The sequence below is a fragment of the Diachasma alloeum genome, unplaced genomic scaffold (genome assembly GCF_001412515.2).
Source record: "Diachasma alloeum isolate Michigan unplaced genomic scaffold, Dall2.0 Dall_scaffold_00343, whole genome shotgun sequence".
NCBI classification, from domain to species: domain Eukaryota; kingdom Metazoa; phylum Arthropoda; class Insecta; order Hymenoptera; family Braconidae; genus Diachasma; species Diachasma alloeum.
Genome location: NW_021680482.1, coordinates 98109 through 121725, shown reverse-complemented (window position 1 = coordinate 121725; position 23617 = coordinate 98109). Strand labels below are relative to the sequence as shown.

The window sequence follows — 23617 nt, the reverse complement described above, 5'->3', positions numbered from 1 at the left end:
CTCGTAGCGCGCTGAGGGGAATGCGTCGATGCCAGGAATCACGAGTGGTGGGGGGTGACGGGTATAAGAAAGCTCAGGTGAGGGGCGGCGGCCAGTTGACTTCGATCTGTCGAGCCCAGAGCAGGCAATTACCCCCAAATTACCAAACCAGTGATTATTTTTCTCGACAAAAATCATCAAAGAAGTCAAAGGGGAAACCCAAACCCCATAATCCAATCGGCCAAGACCCAGTGAAATAATTGTGATCACGTGAGCCACCAAAGTGCAGTGACTAATTACCTGGAGATACTCGAGGTGAATAATTATCGTGAAAACTCGTGTCATTCGAATACGATCGATAATAAACCCACGGAAGTGTGCGACGTGCGCGTCATCGTTTGAGCAAAATAACTTGAACAATAATTTATTCATCATAACGATAATGAAGGCGATGGTTGTGAGTCCAGTTGGGGGTCGTGTACCACCGAGTCGTGGGGTGCTCCACAGTAGTTTGGGTATAAATGGTACCCGACGTGACCTCGAGGCCGAGGAGGTCGCAGCATATCTCACTAAGCTCAGGTCCCTTGTTCCTGATATGCCGAGAAAACGTAAATTATCGAAACTCGAGGTCATCCAGAGGGTCATTGAGTACATATGTGATTTACAAACAACACTCGAGGAGACCAATATACATCAGGATAATACGGTTAAGACGACAACGAGACAACCGCTGCAACCACTGTTGAATGCACCGACAGGCACAAGCTCACCCACGGCTGCTGCTGTTGCCGAACGGTGACCACCAAAAAACGATCAATGAATCGAGTTATGAAGAGGAAACGGAGCGTTAAGAGGAAGCGGGGAGACAATGTACATTGGGGGATGGATTACGTGGAGACCTTCAACCGTCCGCAACTGCTCAACGGGAGCTCTCGACGGCTGCATTATTCTCCGTGAAGTTTTTTCGTTTTTGAGAGAGAGACTATTGTCCCGAGAAATGTGAATCCCAGTTCCTCGGGAGAGACTGTAAATACTGTACATATGCATATGATATATAAACTCATTGCATTCCTCGCACGACCTCGTCGAAATCGATACACTGTCCCATCCCCTCACTGCACATCCCCCTTTCGCGTCCCCTCCCTCGTAATAATTGAGACATTTTTCTTTGTTTCGCTTTCTGAGTCTTCATTCGAGGATTTGTTTTTTTTGTGCGACTCAATCTTCCAGCGAACTTCTTTTTGTTGAAATTTCTCATATTTTTTATGGATCACACCCTGTCCCAGATTATTATTTCAATTTATATTTGTAGATATACAGAGAATTAACGTAGAGAATGATGGATTCATTGTAATCATTCACACGGATTATTATAATTATTGTTATCGTTCTTTGTAATATTATTTTAGTGATGATGAGTGATGAGTAAATGGAAAATGATGAATACCCGCAAATATTGTATATTTGCAAAGACTGAAAGGCTGTAAATACATCGACAAGCGGGTTGTTGTAAGCTTTTATTATAAGAGAGAATAAGAGAGGGAGAGGAGAAAAAATAAAGAATTAAAGAACAATGTGTCCATGAACGATGTTGTTGATTCTTGATTCATTCATTTGTTTGTTTAATTTTGGGGGTTGAAGTTGGTTTGGAGCTGGAGAAATGAGGTTGGCTGGCCATTGAATGAATTATTCACGATCGATCAACCCCCGTGGGAGCCAGGGTGAAGGGGGGTCGGCCCGGGGAATGATGGGAAAAAGGGAAGCAACCCCACTACATTTCTGCCATTAGTGACGATTGGACGGCGTCAGATTTTACCCTTGTGTGAACTCCCCGTAGAAAATGAAATGAAGGACTTGGGAATGAAGATGAAATGGGGGGGAGGGGCAGGATGATGAAGAGAGGAGGGTGAGACACCCTCGGCGCAGTTGTCATGCGACTCGTGATTGTCGAGTGGCTCTCGGCGGCGGATGGGAGCATAACGGTGATGGGGTGGACTACGGGTTCCCGTGGGTATCCTTCGTTACTGGAGTTCCCAGGATGAGAGCGCGCACGCGAACAAACGCCGCGAGACACGATCAATACGGCGGACTCGTGCTTGCGAGGCGTACACCCCTGCTGGGATAACTTCTAGTCGCGGCAATTATCAATTCGTATTTTCAAAAATTTTATAATTTTTTTTTTGAGACAAAGAACAAGTTTTTCTTTTTGTGACGACCCTAAACTGAGCTCAATTGATAAATTTGTTTTTGAGTTATAGATAATTGAACAAAAGTCTCCATTTTACCCCATCCTCCCCTATATAACATATAATATTATATAATATATATAATTTTTTTATTATTTTTTTATTATTTTAGGTCCATACGGCACTGAAAAAGCTTAAAAATTGTGAAATTTCAGGCAATAAATTCCCTGAATTCTCAATCTATTGGAAATTGAGTTGATATATATTATTATATTATTATTATATATTATGATTATTTTTATTATTCATTAGGAAAAATTTCCTAATATGTAGACCATATTTTCTTGAGAGAAGTAAATTATTTTCAATGGCTTAAATCCCGAAATATTTGCGCTTCATGGAACTCGAATACATTTTCATTTATCTCTATCGTTGCGCGGTACATCATGAATATATTACGTATCGAAATATTGGCAGTGCATAACAAAAAAATTATGAAAAATTTGATTGGTAGAATAAGATTTTTTTCTCGGTGTAGGATGGAATTAAAGAGATGTTGAGGTATAATCCTTGATGTTATTGAGGATTATATAATATAGGGTTATAGATGTTGAGGAAAAAAATCATTATTTTGAGACTTCAAAGATCTTAAATTGAGACTTTCGAAAGGCCCCATTTGAGCCTTGTAAATCTTAGCTTTAGCCTTCTGAAAGTCTTAACTTGAGACTTTCAGAGGGTTTAAATTGTCTCCAAATGTCTCAAGTTGAGCATTCCAGAACGCAATTTAAGATATTTGAAAGTCCCAATTTGAGATCGCAAGTCTGAAACCCGGAAAAAAATTGAATTGAGTATAAAATATATTTGATTCAAGTATAATATACTTATAATATACTTGATTCGAATCAATATATCAGTATATAATATACTTGAATTGAATCAAGTATATTTTATACTCAAGTAATTTTTTTTCCGTGAATTGAATTCAGTAGCGAAGCGGTAAACCGGGTTAAGTCGATTTTGACTATTGGCCAGTTTTTGACGAATATCTCGGAATCTAAAAGAGATAGAAAAATTTTTGTCATGACCTTTTTATAGCTCTTAATTGGTTCTACAAAAAAGGTCATGAGAAAAATTTTGCTATCTCTCTTAGGTTCTGAGATATTCATCAAAAACTGATCAAAAGTCAAAATCGACTTAACTCGGTTTACCGCTTCACTACTGAATTTTTTTCTGCGGTGCTTGAATGATTGGGTATTTATCAGAAGCTAATAACTTAGAAGTCACCTCTGTTCTGTCGATACACTTGAGATATCCCTTGCTGGGGTGATTTCCATTCGCGGAAATTGTCAATTCCTATATTTCATTTTAAATCGGCATTGGGAGTAGAGGGAGGCATGGGCGGAATCTGATGATTAACGATGCGCGAGAATCGTCATTTAGTTACAGGATAGAGTTGAAGAGATGTTGAGGATTAGGTAATTAAAAAAATGTGCGTTGTTATGACTGAAGTTTTCTCGAGAAATTTATTCATTCGGAGTTTACATGTTTGAATGATCTTATGCTGGAGTAGTTTCTAATCTGGAGAGTTGTCAATTCGTATATAGCCGGCGAACTGGCTGTTGGCAGTAGGGGGAGGCAGGGGTGGAATATGATGATTGATGGTGCGGCAGGATCGTGATTCAGTTAGAGGATGGGATTGAAGAGATGTTGACGACTGTCGTTTTAAATCTGCGCTCTCATGACTGACGTTTTCTCGCGGAATTTATTCATTCGGAGTTGATACGTTTGGATGATTCATCGGAATCATTAATTTATCAGAAGCTAGTGGGTTTAGGTGGTAAGCCGGGAAGATGATGAAATTTTATTTTTAAAAGGCACCTTTATTCTTTCAATAATTTGACAGTCCCATAAAAACGAAACGTCAAATGTCAAACGTCAATTAAATTTTTTGTTAGATAATAACTAATCACGTCAATGGATGGTTTGAGAATGATTACGAAACCGACAATAAGGAACTTGCAAGAATTTTTTTCAGTTTCCTAATCTCAAGTTTGGAACCTGAGTAATTCATTTTTCATTCGCAAACGTTTGAAATATTGCTCATTAATTGATAATTAATCAACAAAAATCAAAATTTTGATGACTAAAAAAATCATCGAAATTGATGATTTTTTTTATTTTGATGATTTTTTTTTATTTTGATCATTAAAAGTTGAAGAGTTTAAACGCTTTGAAGCGCTGGACCAATCACAGAACGGCTCGAGCCGACTTAACCCAATCTTGAGGTGCGCCTCGACCAATGGAGGACGACAACCCCCCACTCTCTTCTTTGTTGACCAATCAAGCGTTACCCGATCGTCTTCGTGACGTCATGACCGAAAAATTGGCTTCGAAAACGACTGATTTTGCAAGTTGTCTGTAATAAATACATAGAACTCAGTCGCGAAGGGGTAAAATGGTTTAAGTCGACTTATTTCCCAGTCGAGTTTTTCGGGAATATTTCGGACTCTAAGGGAGATAGCGAAATTTTCGTAATGACATTTGTTGCAGCTCTCAATCGGCTCTACAAAAAAGATTATAACAAAAATTTTGCTATCTCCCTTAGATTCCGGGATATTCGTTGAAAACTGGTCGATGGTCAAAGTTGACTTGTAGCGTTTTACCACTTCGCTACTGAATTATTGTAAGGGAGAAGATCACTAAAATAAGCTCATGGTAATAAATCCTGCATCCCTTGCTGGGATAACTTCTATTCGCGGGAATCGGCAACTCTCATGTTGCGAGTGAATTGATGTTGAGGGCAGGGGGCAGGCATGGGTGGAATATGATGATTGATGACACGGGAGGGGCGTAATTTATTTCCAGGATGAGACGGGGCCGTTCAGGATTATGTCTTACGGAATTTCCGTTCGATGATTTTTGAAATGTCACAGATAAAGTTCTCTGTTAGGTATGAAATAATCTCGACAATAATTCGTATGTTGCGGGTGAATTGGTCGTTCGGTGGCGTGGGTGGCTCCTCATTTATTTCAAGAAAGGGATCCAGCGGTTGTTCAAGATTATGTCTTTTTTTGTGATTGAAGCGCCTGAGTCGTCAAAGAGGCAGAGGAAATTTCGTACTTGAAACGTATCTCTATTTCGTCAATAAACTTGTCACATCCTCTGCAGACGAAATACCAAGAATGACATTTTCGTTGGATATGGAATTATCTCGATAGTAAGTCATTTCCGGAGATAATGAAGAGACCATTTTTGTAGCTGAGGACATTTTTTACAAGAAAAACAGTTTGATATTTTTCCGTTAAACCAGTCGTTAAAATATTTCATCCATAAACTTGTTATATCTTCTATAAACGAAATGTCAAAGATGAAATTTTCTCTCGACATTCTCTCATGAATTCACTCATTATGACGATATAGCCCACCAATAATTACCTCTGTAAATAAAAAATCCACACTTTTTTCTATCAATTATGTTATTATTTCGAAACCAATAACTTTTTAGAGGAAATGTTCAACGATCTTTCTCGTAGCTTTACGTCTTTTTGATTGCAGTAAAAAAAACAGGAAATTTCCTACTTAAAGCGCATTTCTATTCCGTCAATAAACTTGTCTCATCCTCTACAGTTGAAATACCAAGAATGACATTTTCGTTGGATATGGAATTATCTCGATAGTACGTCATTTCCGGAGATATGGAAGAGACCATTTTTGTAGCTGAGAATTTTTTTTACAAAAAACAAGGTTGACATTTTTACGTTACGAGAGCAAACGCGCGCTGTAATTGTAACAGTCATAATTGAAAATCTAAAAATTAAATTAATCATCATGAGTTAAATTTGCCGCCTCAAACGACTGGAGCCAATAAGGAATAAGCGTGAAAGACTTGCGAGATATCGATAGTTATCGACTTTAAGTGTATGTTCTTTTTAGAATAGGATAAGAAACCACTCATTAAAATATTTCACCCATAAACTTGCCATATCTTCTATAAACGAAATGTCAAAGATAACATTTTCTCTCGACATTCACTCATGAATTCACTCATTACCACGATATACCCCACCTAAATTACCTCTGTAAGTAAAAAAATCCACACTTTTTTTATCAATTATGTTATTATTTCGAAACCAATAGCTTTCTGGAGGAAATGTTAAACGACCTTTCTTGCAGCTGAAGAATTGCCTCTCGAAACCATCCTCCCATATTTTCCCCCATTCCAATAATTCATTAAAAAAACGTGAAAATTACTTTTAACCCTCCCCCCTTCCCCCCTAAATTCCCGAGGACCACCGCCACTTCAAAATAATAAACAAACCATATGTGTTAATGAATACAGAATGACATTCATATATTTTCGAAATGATAGTATACAAAGGCGTTTGATCCACACCAGGATCTAGCAACACACTTAAAAATACAAAAGAAATACAAAAACCTCCATCAAACGGTTTAAAAATTCCCTAGAAACATTAATACCCGCGTTCTTTAAGGAACTTCTCAATGGCGAAACGATCCCTATTGAGCCAGTCAGCATTGAGTCTGATGTTCTCAATGCTCTGTTGCACAGTCCTGGCAGCCCCAGGTGTGGGATGCTCCTTGAAGAAATTCTCAACCTCGACAGCCTTCTCCTCAGACGAGAAATTCTCAGTGACGTGTTTAATGAGTCTAGCAAGAAGAAATCCCCCAGAATAGCGATCCATGAGAATCTGCCAATTCCTCTTAAAGAACTCCCAAGACATTATTCGTCCCTTGGAGTTCATGGACACCGAGATGATGGCGAAAACAGTGTCCTGAGCCCTCACCTCATCACTCATGGCAAACTCAAGGACTTTAGTGAGTAACTCCTCGTCCCTGATGGCCCCCATAGCCCTGAGAATTCTGTCCTTCTCCTCGTGAAGATCTGACTGTCGATACAGCTTCAACATGGCCTCATAAGTCTGAAGATCGCCATCAGAGAGTGCAGCCCTGTAGACAGCACTCCTGAGATCAGCAGCAAGAACACATTTCCCAGTGACATGAAGATGCAACCTCTTCTTCGCCTCGCTGATGGTATCAGCATCCCTGAATGAGGCCATTCTGTTGAGAATCAACGACCTCAGAAGAGTGTCCAGATGGCTCTCATTGGGCTTCGGATCCCACCCCAGTCTCGAAGCAATATCCTTGCAGAGGGACCTGCCAAAAGCCTTGAAGCTGTCCTCACTCTCAAGATTACTCAGGAGAATCCCAATTTTTCCAAGGCTACTCGCGATGCTCGACCACACGGTGTAATTATCCTCGAGTTGAAAGGCCTCCATGAACCTGAGGACTTCAACCGTGGAGGCGTGGCCAGCCTGTACCATGGCAAAGAGATCATCGAGAAGACCGAGTCTGTCTAAAGGTGGCAGTGAACGATCCTTCACGACTGGCATCAGGGAGGAGAGTGCCTCAGGTGTATAACGTGTCCTGTAGAATCCAATCGTTCCTGGGTTGATTTTAATCCACGAGCCCTCAGGCACGTCCTTGATCACCACTTCCTTGATTTTATCGCTCATAACAGTACTGAAGGCCACTTCTCCTGGGGATTTTGAGGTACTGACACTCACTGGAATCATCCAGAGGCTCGAGTCCTTGTCCACAGATCCATCAGCCAGAAATCTCTCCTGAGATAAGGAGAGAATTCTGTCGTTTCCATCTTGACGTTCGTCTACCTTGAGCACTGGAAATCCCATTTGCTTTGTCCAGGTGGACATTACAGCTCTAATTGGCTTGTTGCTGGCCTCCTCGAGAGCTGCCCAGAGATCCTCGGTTTCGGCGTTACTGTAACTGTGCCTTTTTAAGTAAATGTTCATTCCCTTTCTGAAGTCATCGTCGCCGATGTAGGCGTGAAGCATTCTGATGACACTTGCACCTTTGTTGTAGGATATGTCGTCGAATATCTCGTCGATCTCCGATGGGTGGCCCACTGGCACCTCTATTGGATGACTGTTCTTTAAACCGTCGAGCTCGAGGGCTTTGATGTATGTGTCGGTGACAAATTGAGTCCAAATGTCGTACTCGGGGAACAGATGGGCCACACAGAGGAACTCCACGAAGGATGCGTAACCCTCGTTCAGCCACAGATGTGTCCACCACTCCATCGTAACTAAATTACCGAACCACTGGTGGGCGAGTTCGTGACTTACCACTAATGCTATCCATTGTTTTGAGACTGCTGATGTGTTTTGGGGGTCTACCAGGAGGCATGTCTCTCTGTAAGGAGAAATTGGCAGAAAATGGTATTTCAGTAATGATGCAGTAGGAAAAGACGAACAGGTTCTCAAAAAAGTTTTGTTTCGACCAGAAAAATAGCAAGTTGAATATTATCAAAAAAGGAAATGTTTTGAAAATGTTAAGTAGTAAAATATTAGACACATTTCCTCAAGAATATTAGTCATTAGGAAAATAATGAAAAATAATTTGGAGAATTGTAGCAGTTACTAAAATACTGGGTAATATTGTTGAATTTAATATTCATTGAGATGTTATAATTATCAATAATATATTTGGCTCAATTTGCGCATTCTTATGCCCTGATAATGCCCTGAAGAATGACATTCATTAAAGAAGTACTGAAAAATAATTTGGAGAATAGTAGTAATTACTAAAGCACTGGGCAATATTGTTGAATTTAATGTTAATTGAGATGTTATAAAATATCAATGATATAATTGGATACATTTGCTCATCCTTACTGAGTGTTAAAATATTTTACAATGCTCTGAAGAATAGTATTCATTAAAAAAGTAATGAAAATTATTACAAAATATTATCTATTATGAAAGTAATGAAAATCTATTTGCGAGAATAGTACCAATTACTAAAATGGTGGGTAATATTGTGGAATTTCATTCATGTCATTGTTGCATTCATTGAGATGTCATAAATGATCAATAATATAATTGGCTAAATTTGCTCATCTTTACCTGTAAGTCACCAAGCCCCAGTTCTCCATTGCACCGGCTGAAAAATCTGCTATTGCTATGAGATCCATCTTTGGGAGGGGGTACGAGATGCCGAAGTACTTGTTGTAGTAGGGGAGGACTTTGGTGGCTACTTCCAGGGCAAAACGACCTTGTTCTTGTTTGGACTTTGGGGTGTAGACCCGGACCACTGTACCGTCCGTTGTTTTGTCCTCTACGAAGTCAAATTCACCTACGACTACTGCCACGAGGTAGGTGGACATTATTGGGGACTTCTGGAATTTTATGATTTCTAGGTTGTCCTTCTTCTCCACGCGCTCCACGGGCTGTGAAAATATTGAAATTTCAGGGGTTGAACGACTTGTTTGGGTGGATTAAATAGAAAAAGAAAAACAAAAAAAAATATCTGAATTTATGTAATTCAAAGGAATTGAATACTTAGAACAAAATCTGATACTCATTTGTAGATTAATTTTCATACACACTTGAATGCCAAGAAATCAATTTAAAATATATAATAAATACAAAATTTTTAAATGAATAGAAATCACTAAAAATCATTCGGTTTGATTTAGTTTGGATTGAGTTTGACAGAATCAAATATTTGGAGCAATAGTTGACTGTTTGAAAAATTATCCCCGTTTTTTATTAAAAATGATTTTAAAAAGTTATGAATTAAAAAAAAATTACTTAAGAGAAGAATGATCAGAGCATTTCATAAATTTCTTGAAATCAAAATTTATAGACAAGAATCCTATTAATTCCTGACTTGAAACTCGTATTTACAATCTACGAACTCTTCCGAAATTCACGAATTTACGAATTTTCATAAAAACTGAACAATTCCTGAAGAAAAGTTGATGAAACATTTAGAGCCTTCTATTCTTTGTAAAATATAGCATTTGCAGTTAAAAATCATCAAAACATACGACATAAATCATAAAAACCTCCCAATCATTTGCATGAGTTGATAAATTTGTTGAGAATTTCCATAAAAAACGAGATACACTGTTAGAAAAAAAATCAACTTCCATGAAAGGTTGACTAGTACTTTTCAGGATAGTGACATTGAATTCATCTCAATTCATAAAAAAAATTTGGCCCAAAATTTGATATTCATTCAATTTTCGATTCACTAAAAATTCAAGAATACATTTACCTGAATTTTCTCGATTTCCATAAACTTTCGTGGAAAAATTGGATTGAAACGTACAGTTTTCATTCTTTTTCAATAAAATTTTCAATAACGAAATTTCTTGAAACTCCCGGGAAACTAAAATGTGATGAAAATTTCAGGAAAATGGACCAAAAATTTCCGTCAAAAATTGTTAACAGTGTATAACAACGAACAACAAGCAAAAAAACAAACAAAAAATCGATAAAATTTTGAAATGATTAGTAAATCATTGCGATCCGTTGCTCACCATGTTTGAAAGAGCCGTGAGGCCAGCAGGTACATTAAGGGTAATATCGAACATGGCTTTCAATGATGGCTCGTCCCAGCAGGGAAAGCAACGTCTCGCATCAGTTGCCTCGAATTGCGTCACCGCCGAGTACTTAACACTCCCATCAGCTCTGCAAATGCATGTTTCATATTTTCCCCAATTAGTTGAGTTTGTAAATATCCTCTTACCATATTGCAAAGGCCAATAGCATTGGGCAAATTGTGGAGATTAAGTGTTATGCCAAATGCTGCCTTGATACTTGGCTCGTCCCAACACGGAAATAATCGGCGTGCCGAAGTGGGACAGAGATAAGTGACGGCAACAGGCTCTTTGTCTTTTCCAGCACTATAATTTATTGTGTTTAATTGCTTTGTGATTACGTAAATTGATTGTTATCGTTAAGCAAATAAGGAATTGCTTCGCAAACCAGAAAAACAATTCTTTATAGGTGGATTATCGTTCTAGGAAGATGAGGAGGTGGAGATATCTCAGTGGAATAGTCACATTTTGAGTGTATCAACACAGCTGTGGAGACTTCCGATCATTAAATTTATCAATTAAATTGTGTGAAGACAATTTGGAAAAAGCAGATCACATTTTGCAAGACATAAGCTATGGAAATCGTTTCAAATATTATGGAGACCTCATTTTTTGGTGTCAATACCATTTTTTCAAAAATTCTCAACATGAACTCAGTTTCGCAATCCCCAAGAAATTAATTTCAGGATGAAAAATTGATTAGTCATAAATTATTTTTCATACCAAAAACGTTGAAATGTTGAAAAATTTCAAGGTTTCAATTATTTTATGAATTTCCATTAAAAATTAGACATTCTATTTTTTTAGGTTCTGAAATTTCTTTTTGATGGTTGAAAATAAAAAATTAAATTCAAAGCTGAAGCTGATCTTCACCCGCAAGTGTTGAGAATAATTTCACCCAAAAAAAAAAATGACAAAAACTTCTCCAAAACGATCAAAAACGTTTCCAATTATTTTGATCCCGTTTTTTTTTTCTGAAAACCGAGTTTCACATTATTCTTTATATTATTGTCTGCAGACCAAACCTTTCAACTGAGTCAGCTGATACTATTTATAAATACCGATCACCATCTGTTCAAATTAAGCTTCTCTTATAACGTGAAAATACTCTTCGAAATAAAAACGGAAAAACTTCTCACAAAAGTGGATATAGACTAAACTCCATGAAACCCCCAAAAACATAAATTCCCATCAACCCTAGACCATCCCCCCATCTGCCCCCACCTTCCTCAAACATTCCCTCAGTTTCCATCCAAAAACTCCAAAAATAGGGGAGGGTGGGGCAAAAAGAACACTTGATTTTTTTTAAACCTTAATGACGGGTTGAATTGTTAATGAAATGGAATATTTTCCCTTTGTGATGAGCCTAAACTCATTTTACCCCACCCTCCGCACGTATGAAAAAATCGTATAGAAATTTTCTATACGGATATTTTTTATACAAATTATTTCTATACGATTTCTATAGGTTTGATCCTATGCGACCCACCGCCACACGTTTCGAAACACTTCGTATGGAGTTGCGACATTTCCCTACGTTTTTCTCTGGAACGTTTAGACATCTTTCGTATGAAAATAAAAATTTATGTGTAGGGGAGGATGGAGTAAAATGGACTCTGGACTTTTTTAAAATTACCCATAACTCAGAAACAAATTCATCAATTGAGCTCAGTCTAGGCTCATCACAAAGGGAAAAAAATCAGTAGCGAAGCGGTAAACCGGGTCAAGTCGATTTTGACTTTTCGTCAGTTTTTGACGGATATCTCGGAACCTAAGAGAGATAGCGAAATTTTGCTCATGACCTTTTTTATAAGACTTAATTGCATCTACAAAAAAAGTTACGACAAAAATTTTTCTATCTCTTTTAGATTCCGAGATACTCTTCAAAAACTGGCCAATAGTCAAAATCGACTTAACCCGGTTTACCGCTTCGCTACTGAAATGATCTTTGCATTGAAAAAAAATTATTGAATTTCATCAACATTTCAACACCTAATCAACATTTTAAAAAAAGTTAAGTGTCCGTTTTACCCCAACCTTCCCTAGAAATAATTCGTACAGAAAATATTCGTATAGACATCCAAATATCGTATACGGAAATCCTATAGAATTTCTATACGCAATTCGTATAGAAAATTTCTGTACGATTTTTTTATACGTGCCCCTATATATTCAATCACTGTGATTCTCAAGAGAAAGTCTATTTACCCAGTGTACTTGCTTCTGTACAATCCCTTCATCTTGTCATTGATCTCCCCCACGAAATCAAAATAAAGTCTTCCATTCTTGCCAACTGGTAGCTTCTCAGGAAACAGGAGAGTGGCCGTCTCATTCTCCACCGAGACGTCGATTTTTTTCGCCTCAAAACTGGCACCCTCGCCATTCTTGTAGACGACCTTCTTGATATCGATGTCGAGTGAGTTAAGAACGACCTTCTCAGTCGAATTCTTCACCTGAGGAATGACAATCGCCGTATTTAGGGGTTATGTTAGACATATGGCTGCTGATATCCCCCCCGAGGCACCAAAAAATAAAACCCCTTTCCCCTTATTTACCTCAATCTCGACATTCTGCGTCCCCTCGAAAGTGAAATTCTTGAGGTCCGGGGTGAGGCTTATCTCGTAATGATACGGTCTCACATCAGTGGGAAGCCGGTTGAAGGGTTTCTTGTCAGCAGTCATTTTAACTTCAACTAATAACTCACCCTTTGAATAATTAAATCTCCGTATCGCAACAGAATTAACTACAACTCGCAACACCTGTCTAGTCGTACTAATTATCATCGACTTCCTCCTGTTTTTTCCTTGAAAAAGTTGTCAAGAAGAAAAATACCTTATCTCCCCCACATTTGTGCCAACTCACTCACAGGCGCAACCAACCACGACCCACAATGGAAATGCAATAGGTTACAGAAGCCGAAACAGATGGAAACTGTTTCCACAAATAACATGAAAAATTATTGGGGGCTCGACACAGTTGTGCCCAGAATTCGGACGAATTTTTTATTCTGCATTACAGAGGGCGCTAATGGGGAATATTTTTAAAAACATTGCGATCTTTTGAAGCATAAGTAATGTTTTGGAAGATCCGATCAATTAGCCCCTCATGTATAGATATTCCAAATTTTTATTTTTTTCCTCATTGAAGTAGTTTTGAAGAAAATTGCGAGCTAATAAATAACATTTGCTAGTTAGTACTTTTTTTAAAATAAATTTTTAAAAAATCACCTCTGAAAAAAAAGGCGTTATCCCCTCTATTTCATTATTTCCAAAAAATTTTATCACAAATCGATAGCAAATTGTTTGAAGATTTTTGCGAGTTAAGATAAAATCGTCAATGCAATCCTATTATTGTGCAAATTAACAATTCCAATTTCAACTGAAAACCCGAGTTGAAGACCCGAGTTTGTAGCAAAGGTGTCAGACAAGATATGAATGTTTTTTTGGGCTCAAACGAAAGAGCGGGTCGAGAAATGACGTGCTAGAGCCTCTAAACATGACAAATGTCTCTAAAGATGATATCTGTTTTCAATTGAAAAGCAGAGTTGTGACATCATTGTCTAGGAGGACAATGGGGTCTAGGAGTATGTATAGAACATTGGGGTCTAGGAGTCTCCCCTGGTTCAAAACCATCTTTAGAGGTCCTAGCACGCCATTTCTCGACCCGCTCTTTCGTTTGAGCCCAAAAAAACATTCATATCTTGTCTGACATCTTTGATACAAACTCGGGTCTTCAACTCGGGCCTTCAATTGAAAACCCGAGTTGAAGACCCGATAACACCTTTTTTCAGGGGTGATTTTTCAAAAATTTATTTAAAAAAAAGTACTAACTAGCAAATGTTTTTTATTAGCTCGCAATTTTCTTCAAAACTACTTCAATGAGGAAAAAAATAAAAATTTGGAATATCTATACATGAGGGGCTAATTGATCGGATCTGTTTTGGAGCTGTCATTTTGGAGCAGATGCGGTCCACATAAGTCTTCATTCGTAATTCAATTAAAAACCGGGAAATGGTAGAAGTTAATTGAATTATCGAGCTTTCGGTGGTGGATTTTATTGCTCTATCCACTGAATATTGAGTTACAAAGCCGCATTGCACAGTGAATGCACTTATTACCAACGGAGTGGGAGTGACAACCGTTGTTATTATGATGCTAATGGCACAGGTGGCATTGTTAAGGTCTCCTCTTAATTAATTATTTAATTGCCTCGCGATCATTAAAATTCAACTGTTCGAAGCAGCCCCAGACGTCGCGTAATTTCAGCTCATCAAAAAGAAAATGACGAAAAATCTTGAAAAATCCCCTGAGCCCCCTAATTATCAATCAATAAAAATTGATCAGTCGATTAATCGATGAATTTAAACCTCGAAAAATCGTAATGACAAAAATGTCAAATGATTCTTACCGACAGAGTCTAATAAAGCTGTCGAAGCTCCCCGAGCGGCACCCAGATGTCTCTGCGAAGCCCAAAAGCCCTCGAATTCCTCCTTTTTCCGTAAAAATCGACCCACAAGACGTTACAAACCTCAAATCCCCTCCCCAATCGCCTCTCACTCCCAAAAAACCGCCCTTAAACCCCAGGAAACCCAAAAAACGCACTTTTGATCGCCGACCTAAAGCCGAGTTCACAACCCGCCGGCCGCAGTTCCCTCGTGATCACTTCTGTATTTCCTGTTCCCAGTATTTGCAAACCCATAGGAGGGGAGAGCAGTTCACCACTCTCCAGTAGCTTTCAGTTTTATACTTTTGTGTGCGGCGCGGGCAGGATCCGCCAAACTCTCGGGGGCAGTCAGTCCAGCGAAAAAAAAAACTAAAAAAAAGCCAATAAAGAGTCTCGCCTCAGCCTTCGCGAGTGGAATATTTTTTAAATTGTGAATGTACCGTGAATTAATCCCAACTCCCGTCGACTAGTGGCATTCCACCGACGATAAACTCATTACCCTCGATGGCGTGCCTGAAAATCCCCCAGGACAACTGAAAACACCTGGGGCCACTGATGCACCTGGTGCAGCACGTCGACCCCCGATCACCAAAACAACTCCAGCGTTCGGCCCCCGAGAGATAGAGCAAAAAAATTCAGTACAAATTCCGAGACTCCTGGCGATGCTCCTGGACCACTGAATCCTTCTCCTCCCCCTCCTGAACCCGGAGAACCCACTGAACCCCCGATTTTTTCCTGCAAAAAGCGTGAGGAGCAAACGGATCTTGTGTTGTTCCATGGCGATCGCTCCCACTGGCCGAGGAACGTGCTTGCCTACGTCACTGCGTAAGGTGGCACACGGATGAATGTGATACATAAAGAGGAAATCAATTATTTTCATGACTTATCGATAAAATAACAGTGCTAACAGTGATAATTGTGATTTATCGATGAACAAGGTAGTGGATTGTTAAATAGTGTAGTTGATCGCGTCACCGCCCATATGTGATGTGTCCAAGTGAATGAGTAATCATGTACTGCCAGGACAAGGGCTCGGCGGCATCCAAGAGCAAAGAGGGTGGTGAGTTGCTATGTTGTCACGACCTTTTACCATTTCAACATTTTCTCAATTACTTTTTCTCTCTCTCCCCATTCGCTCCTTCAGTCCCTCCTTTCTCTCCCTCTGACCCCCTCCGCCCAGACCCCCTCGACACTCATCTGTGTTAAGCTAGTTTGGGAGATGAAAAGGGAGAAATGGAGTGAAAGAGTTTTCAAATGTTCGGTTCAAAAGAAGAGGAGACAATGAGGAGAAAGAAAGTTAAGAAACATAATGGGGGAGGAAAAGGGGTCGGATATGCAGTGTGTCAAGTGTGCTGTGTGAGGGGGTGGTTTGTCCGAGAGTTCACCAGCGAGGGGGAGAGGTGAGGGGACGGGTCACTTATTTATATCAGGAGAAAAAATAATGGTAATGGAAGAGCCGGTTTACGTTCTTCCATTAACAGTGATGAATTGTTGGTAAGGCTCTCAGGGCTCTCAGCTTTTGTTTTTTTGTTTTGTTTTTTTTTTCTTCTTTTTATTGAAAAGCTCAATGAGTCATTGAGGATAATTTTACAATTGTTTGCGTGAGTACTTCCTGCTACGGTTTAACGATTCATGCTTTGATTCATTGAGGCTTGTTTATTCATTGATTACTTTGGAGCCCTTTGGTGTGGGGTAGTGCGGGGTTTTCGGGGGGGAATGGGTAAGGCGGTGCGTCAGAATTATTAATAAGGTTCCAGGCGGCGGGTGATGTCAGGGTGGGCTTACTTTGTTCAGGTGACATTGAGGTGCTTGACAATTACTTGTGATATGGGAGAGCACATATTTGATCGATTTATCGACGTGGGTGTAGTAATTTTTGGTGGAGTGGCGGAGGCTTTTGCGGGAGGGAGGAGAGGAGGCGACAGGTTTTTTTTTGGAGAATTGAATTTTTGGGGAACATTCGGATGACGGTCTTCTTGGCAGCCTCAGCCTGGATTTTACGGAGGATTTGAACGGTTTTTTAGTGGAATTTGGAATGTTGAATTGTTATTTTTTAATTTTTTTATCGTTTTTGTTGACTGGGAATTTATTTCAGAAATCGGGGGTTTAATTGGGCGATTAATTTGATTTTAAAGAGAATGGGTTTCAACGTTATTCTGTAAAATCAATCATTAGCGAGGTAATTCTGTATTTAACACGATGTCTTTAAGGATATCGGAATACTTGAGTTTTTTCTCATTGAAATCTTTTTGAATATTTATAGACATCAAAGCTTTCACCCCCATTTGACCCTAGGTTGATGCAGGTTTTATTATGTAAACTTCAAAGGTCGAGGCTTAATTCTCCCTTCTGAACCGTAATGAAACATTTTAAACATCTGAAAAAATAGAATGTCCACGATTTTTTCCAGGAGTATTCATGACAGAAAAATTCCAAGTTTTCTACATTACGACCTCTTTCAATTTATGAATAATTTATAAACAAACAATGACCTGCCTTAAAAATAATTCTTTCGAAATCTCAAAAAATTAATCGACATTTTGCAATGTATAGATAGATAGTCTTCGATAGATCAACATCAAGGTAATTGAAAAATAGAATTTTTCCAAGATTACCATTTCTTACATAGATAATTCAGTAGGGAAGTGGTAAAAAAAGATAAGTCATTTTTGAGTATTGACCAGTTTTCAATCAATATCTCGGAATCTAAGGGAGATAGCAAAATTTATGTTATGACCTTTTTTGTGGAGCTGATTGAGTGCTACAATAAATGTGATTACGACAATTTCGCTATCTCCCTTAGATTCGGAGATATTTCTCAAAAACTCAACTGGGAGATAAGTCGACTTATCTCCGTTTACCATTTTACAACTGAATTAATTTATAAGCAATCAATTTTTCGTGATTAAAATCGTTCTTTCGAAATCGCACAGATCGATCGATTTGCTGTCGTAGGTGCATTAATTTTTATTGGAGTAATGGGTTTTCGCTGTTTTGTGGCAGCTACTGTGACGACGAGAAACAGTCCGCCGAGACTTTTTTTTTCCAGAGAATTCAATTTCGAACGGAAAAAAATTTTCTGACGCATTTTCCTCGAAAAAGATTCACTTTACAGATAATCCGATATTGCATAAGATGGGAATCGTTACGTTTGAATAATTCCTCAATCTTATTGATTGTGAATTCTCCTCGAAATAATCGAGAAAATATAAAAACAATTCTTGTGTAGAATTCTTCTCTGAAACCTCCCCACCGCCTTTATCAAGATAATTTCAGATTCTGAAAGATTCGAAAAATCAGCTCGTTTTCTCGATTCGTTTATTCAACGAAGGAAGAAATTTTTTGTTTTCGTCAATGAGTGATAACAGAAACATAAGTGTCTCTTGAAAGTTTTCCTTAAATTTAAGGGTCTAAAATCGCACATTAGCCACGTTAGCGAAGTTCTTTCTAACAACATGTCTTCAAGGATATTCAAGTACTTTAGCCTTTTTTATCAATGAAAACCGTTCGAACACTCAAACATCAGAGTTTCCATTTGGGCCCCATTCCACCCTCATTTACATTTTGAACCGTTACAAAACATTTGAAAATTTAAAAAAACATAGCAAGGCTGTTTTATTTTAAAGAAAGACAATTACTTATTTGATCGATTGTTCAAAGTCAATGAATTAGTAAAAATTAATTTTCGTATTGGAGTTATGTTTTTTTTTGTGCCGCAGGTACTGTGACAATGCGAGAGAAGAAAGGAGGCGCACTGAGCAGGGTACAAAAGCTGAAAAAACGACTCAGTCACAGTTTCGGGAGACTCTGTAAGTTCAACTTTTGTTTGAGCAAGTTGGTTGGGGAAATCTTGGGAAGTTCCCAGACAACTTAATGCCTAACTTTTCATACGTATAATGAAGATAGAATCAATGTCAGTTATGAAGAAAGTACATTGTGATTATGTGGATGATTTCCAGCGATATCGAAGGAGGAAGCTGAAGATGTGGCGAATAGAGGTTCATTGGCTTACAATGGCTTCTCGGAAGAGTTCCTAGACCGTTTGGAGCGAAACGGCAACTTACCTGTGGACAAGGATCGACGTTACGGTGAGTAAATAACTCGATGTTCGTATATTCAATTATTGGGGTTTTGCATATTTTTCCGTCGTTATGGAGGAAGTTTGAATTAAGAATATCAAGTGCTCATTTCTTTACTTTGAAAAAAAAATTATGCGAGACAGGTGAGTGACAATTGGGCAAGAGAGGTAGGGTAATTTTTCTTATGAACTTTCTTGAGTTGAAGAAAGAGGACTGATCCAATGAATAAGTTCTTTGCTAAATTAGCTACACCTTGTTAATTTCTCTTATTTTTGAACGTGAAAAATGGGGGCCTCACATTTTTCATGCTACTCTCATACACTGGAGAAAAAAAAATTGTATCAGACGAGTATTACTTTCACCAAAAAAAATCGCACGCTAGAGGTTGCTAAATTCCGAAAAAAATTGTCACTAAAACGGATTTTATTGTTTGAAAACAAATTTGGAGTCATTTTTTCGCAAAATAATTTTCATTTAGTTTGAATTTCTAAGAGATATCATTAAAAGGAGAATCAAAATACCTACATGTACATGGAAAACGAATCATGAACAAAGCGTTGAAGTTTAAATTGAGAATGTGAAATACTCATTTCTTCATTTTGGAAAAAAATGTATGCGAGACAGGTGATTGAGAAAACTAGAAGGAATGATACAGAATTTTTCTTATGAACTTTCTTGTGTTGAAAAAAAGAGATTTAGATCCAATGAAAAAGTTCTTTGGTAAATTAGCTACAGTTTGCGAATTTCTCATTATTTTCCAACATGAAAAATATGTGCCTCATATTTTTCACTCTACTCTCATACACTGAAGAAAAAAAAATTCTAAAACGAGTTTTACTTTCACCAAAAAACTCGTTTGTCAATGGTTGCCAAGTCTCGAAAATATTTACCATTAAAACAAATTTGATTGTCCCAAAAAATGAGGTCATTTTTTCGTGAAATAATTTCCGTTTAGTTTCACTTTATAAGAGATAAGATTGCGGAATTGAAATAGCGGAATTCAAATATCTACATGATACGTCCTCCAAATGTTGAGCGCGACACTCGAATAATAAAAACGACTCATGAACAAAGTGTTATCAAAAGTTTCGGCCTCAGATCAGATTTTTTAAATCAGATATCTGTCGTCTCCAGAAGATGGACAATGATAAAACCCACAATTCTTTGAATTATCTCATTAATCATAGCAAACAACTTTTATTTGTGGACTTTTTTTTCTTCAGTGTACTTCATGGACTGGTGTGTCGCATCCCATTTTTCTTGTTGGATAAAAATGCTAGACGTGCATTATTTTCTTTCAATAAATAATGGAAATTGGAAGTTGATAGTTAATTGGGAACGTCTGCACTCTACCTGTCTTTAATTGAATGTAACTTCATAATTTTTCAAGCAAACAAATACGGATCGAGTATTGGTCCCTCAATTTTCAAGTGAAAAAAAAATCTCCAATGAAGAACAGCGTCCCTAACTACATTATGCTTAAATAATTGACCATTAACTCAATATTAATTGAGTCTATATTTCAGCTATAAACTTTCAACGACAACGGACATAAATGAGATTGAGATTAAACTATAAATTTGAGAGATAATTCAAAAAATAGTCGTAACAATAAGATTAACTCCTCACGTAGGGGATTAAACCATGTATCGACCCATGAAAATGCGGATGATTATCTTCAAATTGATTATTTCCAAGCCTATGAAAAATAGCTCAACCAAACAAATAACGGAAAAAGGAATACGGTAGCTTCAATTACATATCCTTTTCATAATTTTCCGTTGATTAGAAGTCATCGCATTCTAGTTTTATCGAGCGCACAGCACGCTTGGAAACAAAAGGGCCCCGTCCGTGAGGGGTTCTCGAATTATAAAAACCGCCAATAAAAAACCAGAATGTTCTGAATTCAGGACCGAACTTTCCCTTGAAATAAGAGAAAACTTGCATCAATTCAAATACAACAAGTCTAGATTTGAATCAAAATTACTGAAAAAATGATAAAAAACGATTATGAAAAACGATTATAATTTTGAGAAATTATAATCGTGAAAATCAGAGATTTTTCACTGAAACTAGCCCGTATTTCTCTGTGAATCTTATCCAAAACCCCAATGCTGGATGTTGATCGTACACGGAGAGAAATATTCAGTAAAAATTACGGGAACAATTCCTGTAATCCGCAATGGGGAATTGTTTTCCGGCAATTTTTATAGGAATGGAAGAGAAGAAATATGAAACGTTCAGTGAATTTTCAGGTTCATCAGCGAACAAAGTACGAAATTGTCACGTAATTTTTCCCGAAGAAGTAAAATCTTACAGAAACTTCCCGACTTATTATGCCTCCAAAATCAAAGATTCTTGAACGTTCAACAATTTTTATGAAGCAAGTTTTTATGAACGAAAAATTACGGAACGAATTGTTGTCCGCACAGGGGTGAGTCATCAGACGGATGGTCAATTTTTACAAAACAAATCGTAGAATTTACGTGGCGATTCGCACAATTTCAGTTTCAACTCACACTTATTATTGAATTTTACTTCGCTAGTGGATTACGTTTTGAAAGGTAATTTTTACGTTTTTCCTGGTAATTTTCATTGAATTTTTCTCTCCGTGTCCCGTTATTAGATAAATAAAACCATTATCAATGATGTGGTATAAATTTCAACCCAATTCCTCCAGCCAAGTCGATTACCTCAACATCTATATCCCATGTCGCAGAGTGGGGTGGTGTGGGTGATCATGAGAGGGTACACCGACAGCTGTCAGTATCCAGTGACTCAAAATTACTGGATGAGGATATCAGGGAAGAGGCCAGAGTGATTCTGAGACCTCGCAAGCCCCCCAGACCAAAATCAGAGGTATTTCTTGGGCCAGATCCAGCACCGAGGAGAACCAAAAGATTTTCAGCCTTCGGTGGTGATTCACCATTTGGTAAATCCGAGGGCTACATCAAATTGGAGCAACTCGGTGAGGGTTCATATGCCACTGTGTTCAAGGGTTACAGCCATTTGGCTGAACAGGTCGTTGCACTTAAGGAGATCAGACTTCAGGAGGAGGAGGGCGCACCATTTACTGCCATACGTGAGGCCAGTCTACTGAAGGAGCTCAAACACAGTAACATCGTGACACTACACGATATTATTCATACGCGTGAAACACTTACATTTGTTTTTGAATTTGTTCACACCGATCTCTCGCAGTATATGGAGAGGTATGGCAGTGGGGGCGGTGGACTCGATCCAAGAAATGTGAAATTGTTCCTCTTCCAGCTGCTACGGGGACTGGCTTATTGTCACCGCAGGTAAATGTTTTTTTTTGTGTTTGTGATTGTCGAGGGGCAGAGGGGGGAGATCGGTATTTCTTTTGCTATGCGGGCTGTTGGAAAAAAATGAAATTTTGACGCATATTCATGCGATAATTTTTAGAAGAGCGACATTGAATTCAATTTAGGAGGAAAAAATCAGGAAATTTCAGGAAAGTGCAGGGGAATTTCATTTTTTTTAGCAGTAGAAACACGGGAATGTTGTGATTTACCTGAATTTTCAATCATAAGATCATTATTCGGTAGCGAGCAACGATGAAATTGGGGAGTAATCAAACTGAAATTTAATTTATTCATGGAATTGTGAGTTATCAATAACGAAATCCCTTGAAAGTTCGCTTGAGTCCCGCATGTACGAAATTTCAACCACTTTTCAAGAGAATAGCCAAGCCAGTAAAACCATTTTTTATCGTACAATTGATGACTTTAGATAAATTGTGGTGAAGTGGAGGAACCGAATTTGTCGGATTTTACACTTGATAATTGTGAATTTATCTAACACAAATTGCCCTTCTTGCATCTAATGAGACGTTAAAAATCGAATTGTTATGTTTCGTAGGGTAAAATCACTCTTTTCTGATGTTTCAATATTGAATAACATGTACATCATCAAATCGCTTGATCTCACCACGGCCTCATTCTTATTGATTGTGAATTCATCTCCGAAACAAGGAACTAAAGTTTCTTGAACGATTCCTTAAAAAACAATAATTAAAAAGTGGGATACAGCCCAAACTAGGGATCGGTATCACTCATTAATTTTAGTAATATTTGGTTTGAAACTATAAAATTATAAAATAATTGACAATTAAAATTTTCAATTGACTGGAAATTGAATAATTGAAAATACGGGATTGTAAATTGACTACTGGACAAACATATCCAAATTTCCTAGAAGGAATTTTTAAAATTTTAAAATTTTAAAAATAATTTGCAATGTTGATATTTATTTTGTCATTCCTTCAATGATTTACCATTGATGAGTACTATTAACTATTGACTCCTTAAAAATTTAACTTTATTTAAAATTTATCACTTTGGGGATGTCTGATATCATTACACATTAGTATTATAATAAAAAATTAAAATTAGCAGTACAATTTCTACCATATTGTCTACAGAATACTCAAATCAAGTTGAAACAGCCTATCTGTTGGTCTATTTACCCTACGATCCTTATCC

The 23617-nt window shown here is 37.8% G+C and overlaps 3 protein-coding genes across 5 annotated transcripts in view; 2 read left to right on the top strand and 1 right to left on the bottom strand.

The window, feature by feature from the left end:
• Positions 1-85: 85 nt before the first annotated feature.
• LOC107040766 (DNA-binding protein inhibitor ID-3) lies at positions 86-1565 on the top strand. The gene has a single exon (XM_015260986.2). It carries the CDS (start codon positions 422-424, stop codon positions 776-778), a length of 357 nt encoding a protein of 118 aa, XP_015116472.1. The 5' UTR covers positions 86-421; the 3' UTR covers positions 779-1565.
• Positions 1566-6487: 4922 nt separating this feature from the next.
• LOC107040821 (puromycin-sensitive aminopeptidase) lies at positions 6488-13563 on the bottom strand. 2 transcript variants are annotated; one of them, XM_015261078.1, is made up of 5 exons: positions 13146-13563; positions 12799-13043; positions 10740-10896; positions 9110-9432; positions 6488-8396 (listed from the first exon to the last, which is right to left on the bottom strand). In XM_015261078.1, exons 1-5 carry the CDS (start codon positions 13371-13373, stop codon positions 6638-6640), a joined length of 2712 nt encoding a protein of 903 aa, XP_015116564.1. In that variant the 5' UTR covers positions 13374-13563; the 3' UTR covers positions 6488-6637. The 2 variants fall into 2 exon arrangements, with proteins under 2 accessions (XP_015116564.1, XP_015116565.1); XM_015261079.1 differs by lacking the exon at positions 10740-10896 and adding an exon at positions 10531-10681.
• A 1770-nt stretch (positions 13564-15333) lies between these two features.
• Positions 15334-23617, top strand: part of LOC107040822 (cyclin-dependent kinase 14) — a 17575-nt gene continuing 9291 nt past the window's right edge. Inside the window, exons 1-4 of one of the 2 annotated variants that reach the window (XM_015261081.1) lie at positions 15334-16093; positions 18753-18842; positions 18993-19121; positions 21832-22414. In XM_015261081.1, the coding sequence (XP_015116567.1) occupies positions 16045-16093; positions 18753-18842; positions 18993-19121; positions 21832-22414 (851 nt within the window). In that variant the 5' untranslated portion in view covers positions 15334-16044. Of the gene's footprint in view, positions 16094-18752; positions 18843-18992; positions 19122-21792; positions 22415-23617 lie in introns of both variants that reach the window. The other variant, XM_015261080.1, reaches the window with a different exon arrangement.

Coding starts and splice junctions, on each gene's coding strand:
- LOC107040766 (XM_015260986.2), top strand. CDS start 422: ATGAAGGCGATGGTTGTGAGTCCAGTTGGGGGTCGTGTACCACCGAGT.
- LOC107040821 (XM_015261078.1), bottom strand. CDS start 13,373: ATGATAATTAGTACGACTAGACAGGTGTTGCGAGTTGTAGTTAATTCT. Junction 13,044..13,145: donor CGCAGAATGTCGAGATTGAG/GTAAATAAGGGG, acceptor GTCATTCCTCAG/GTGAAGAATTCGACTGAGAA. Junction 8,397..9,109: donor TGGGGCTTGGTGACTTACAG/GTAAAGATGAGC, acceptor TTCTCCTTACAG/AGAGACATGCCTCCTGGTAG.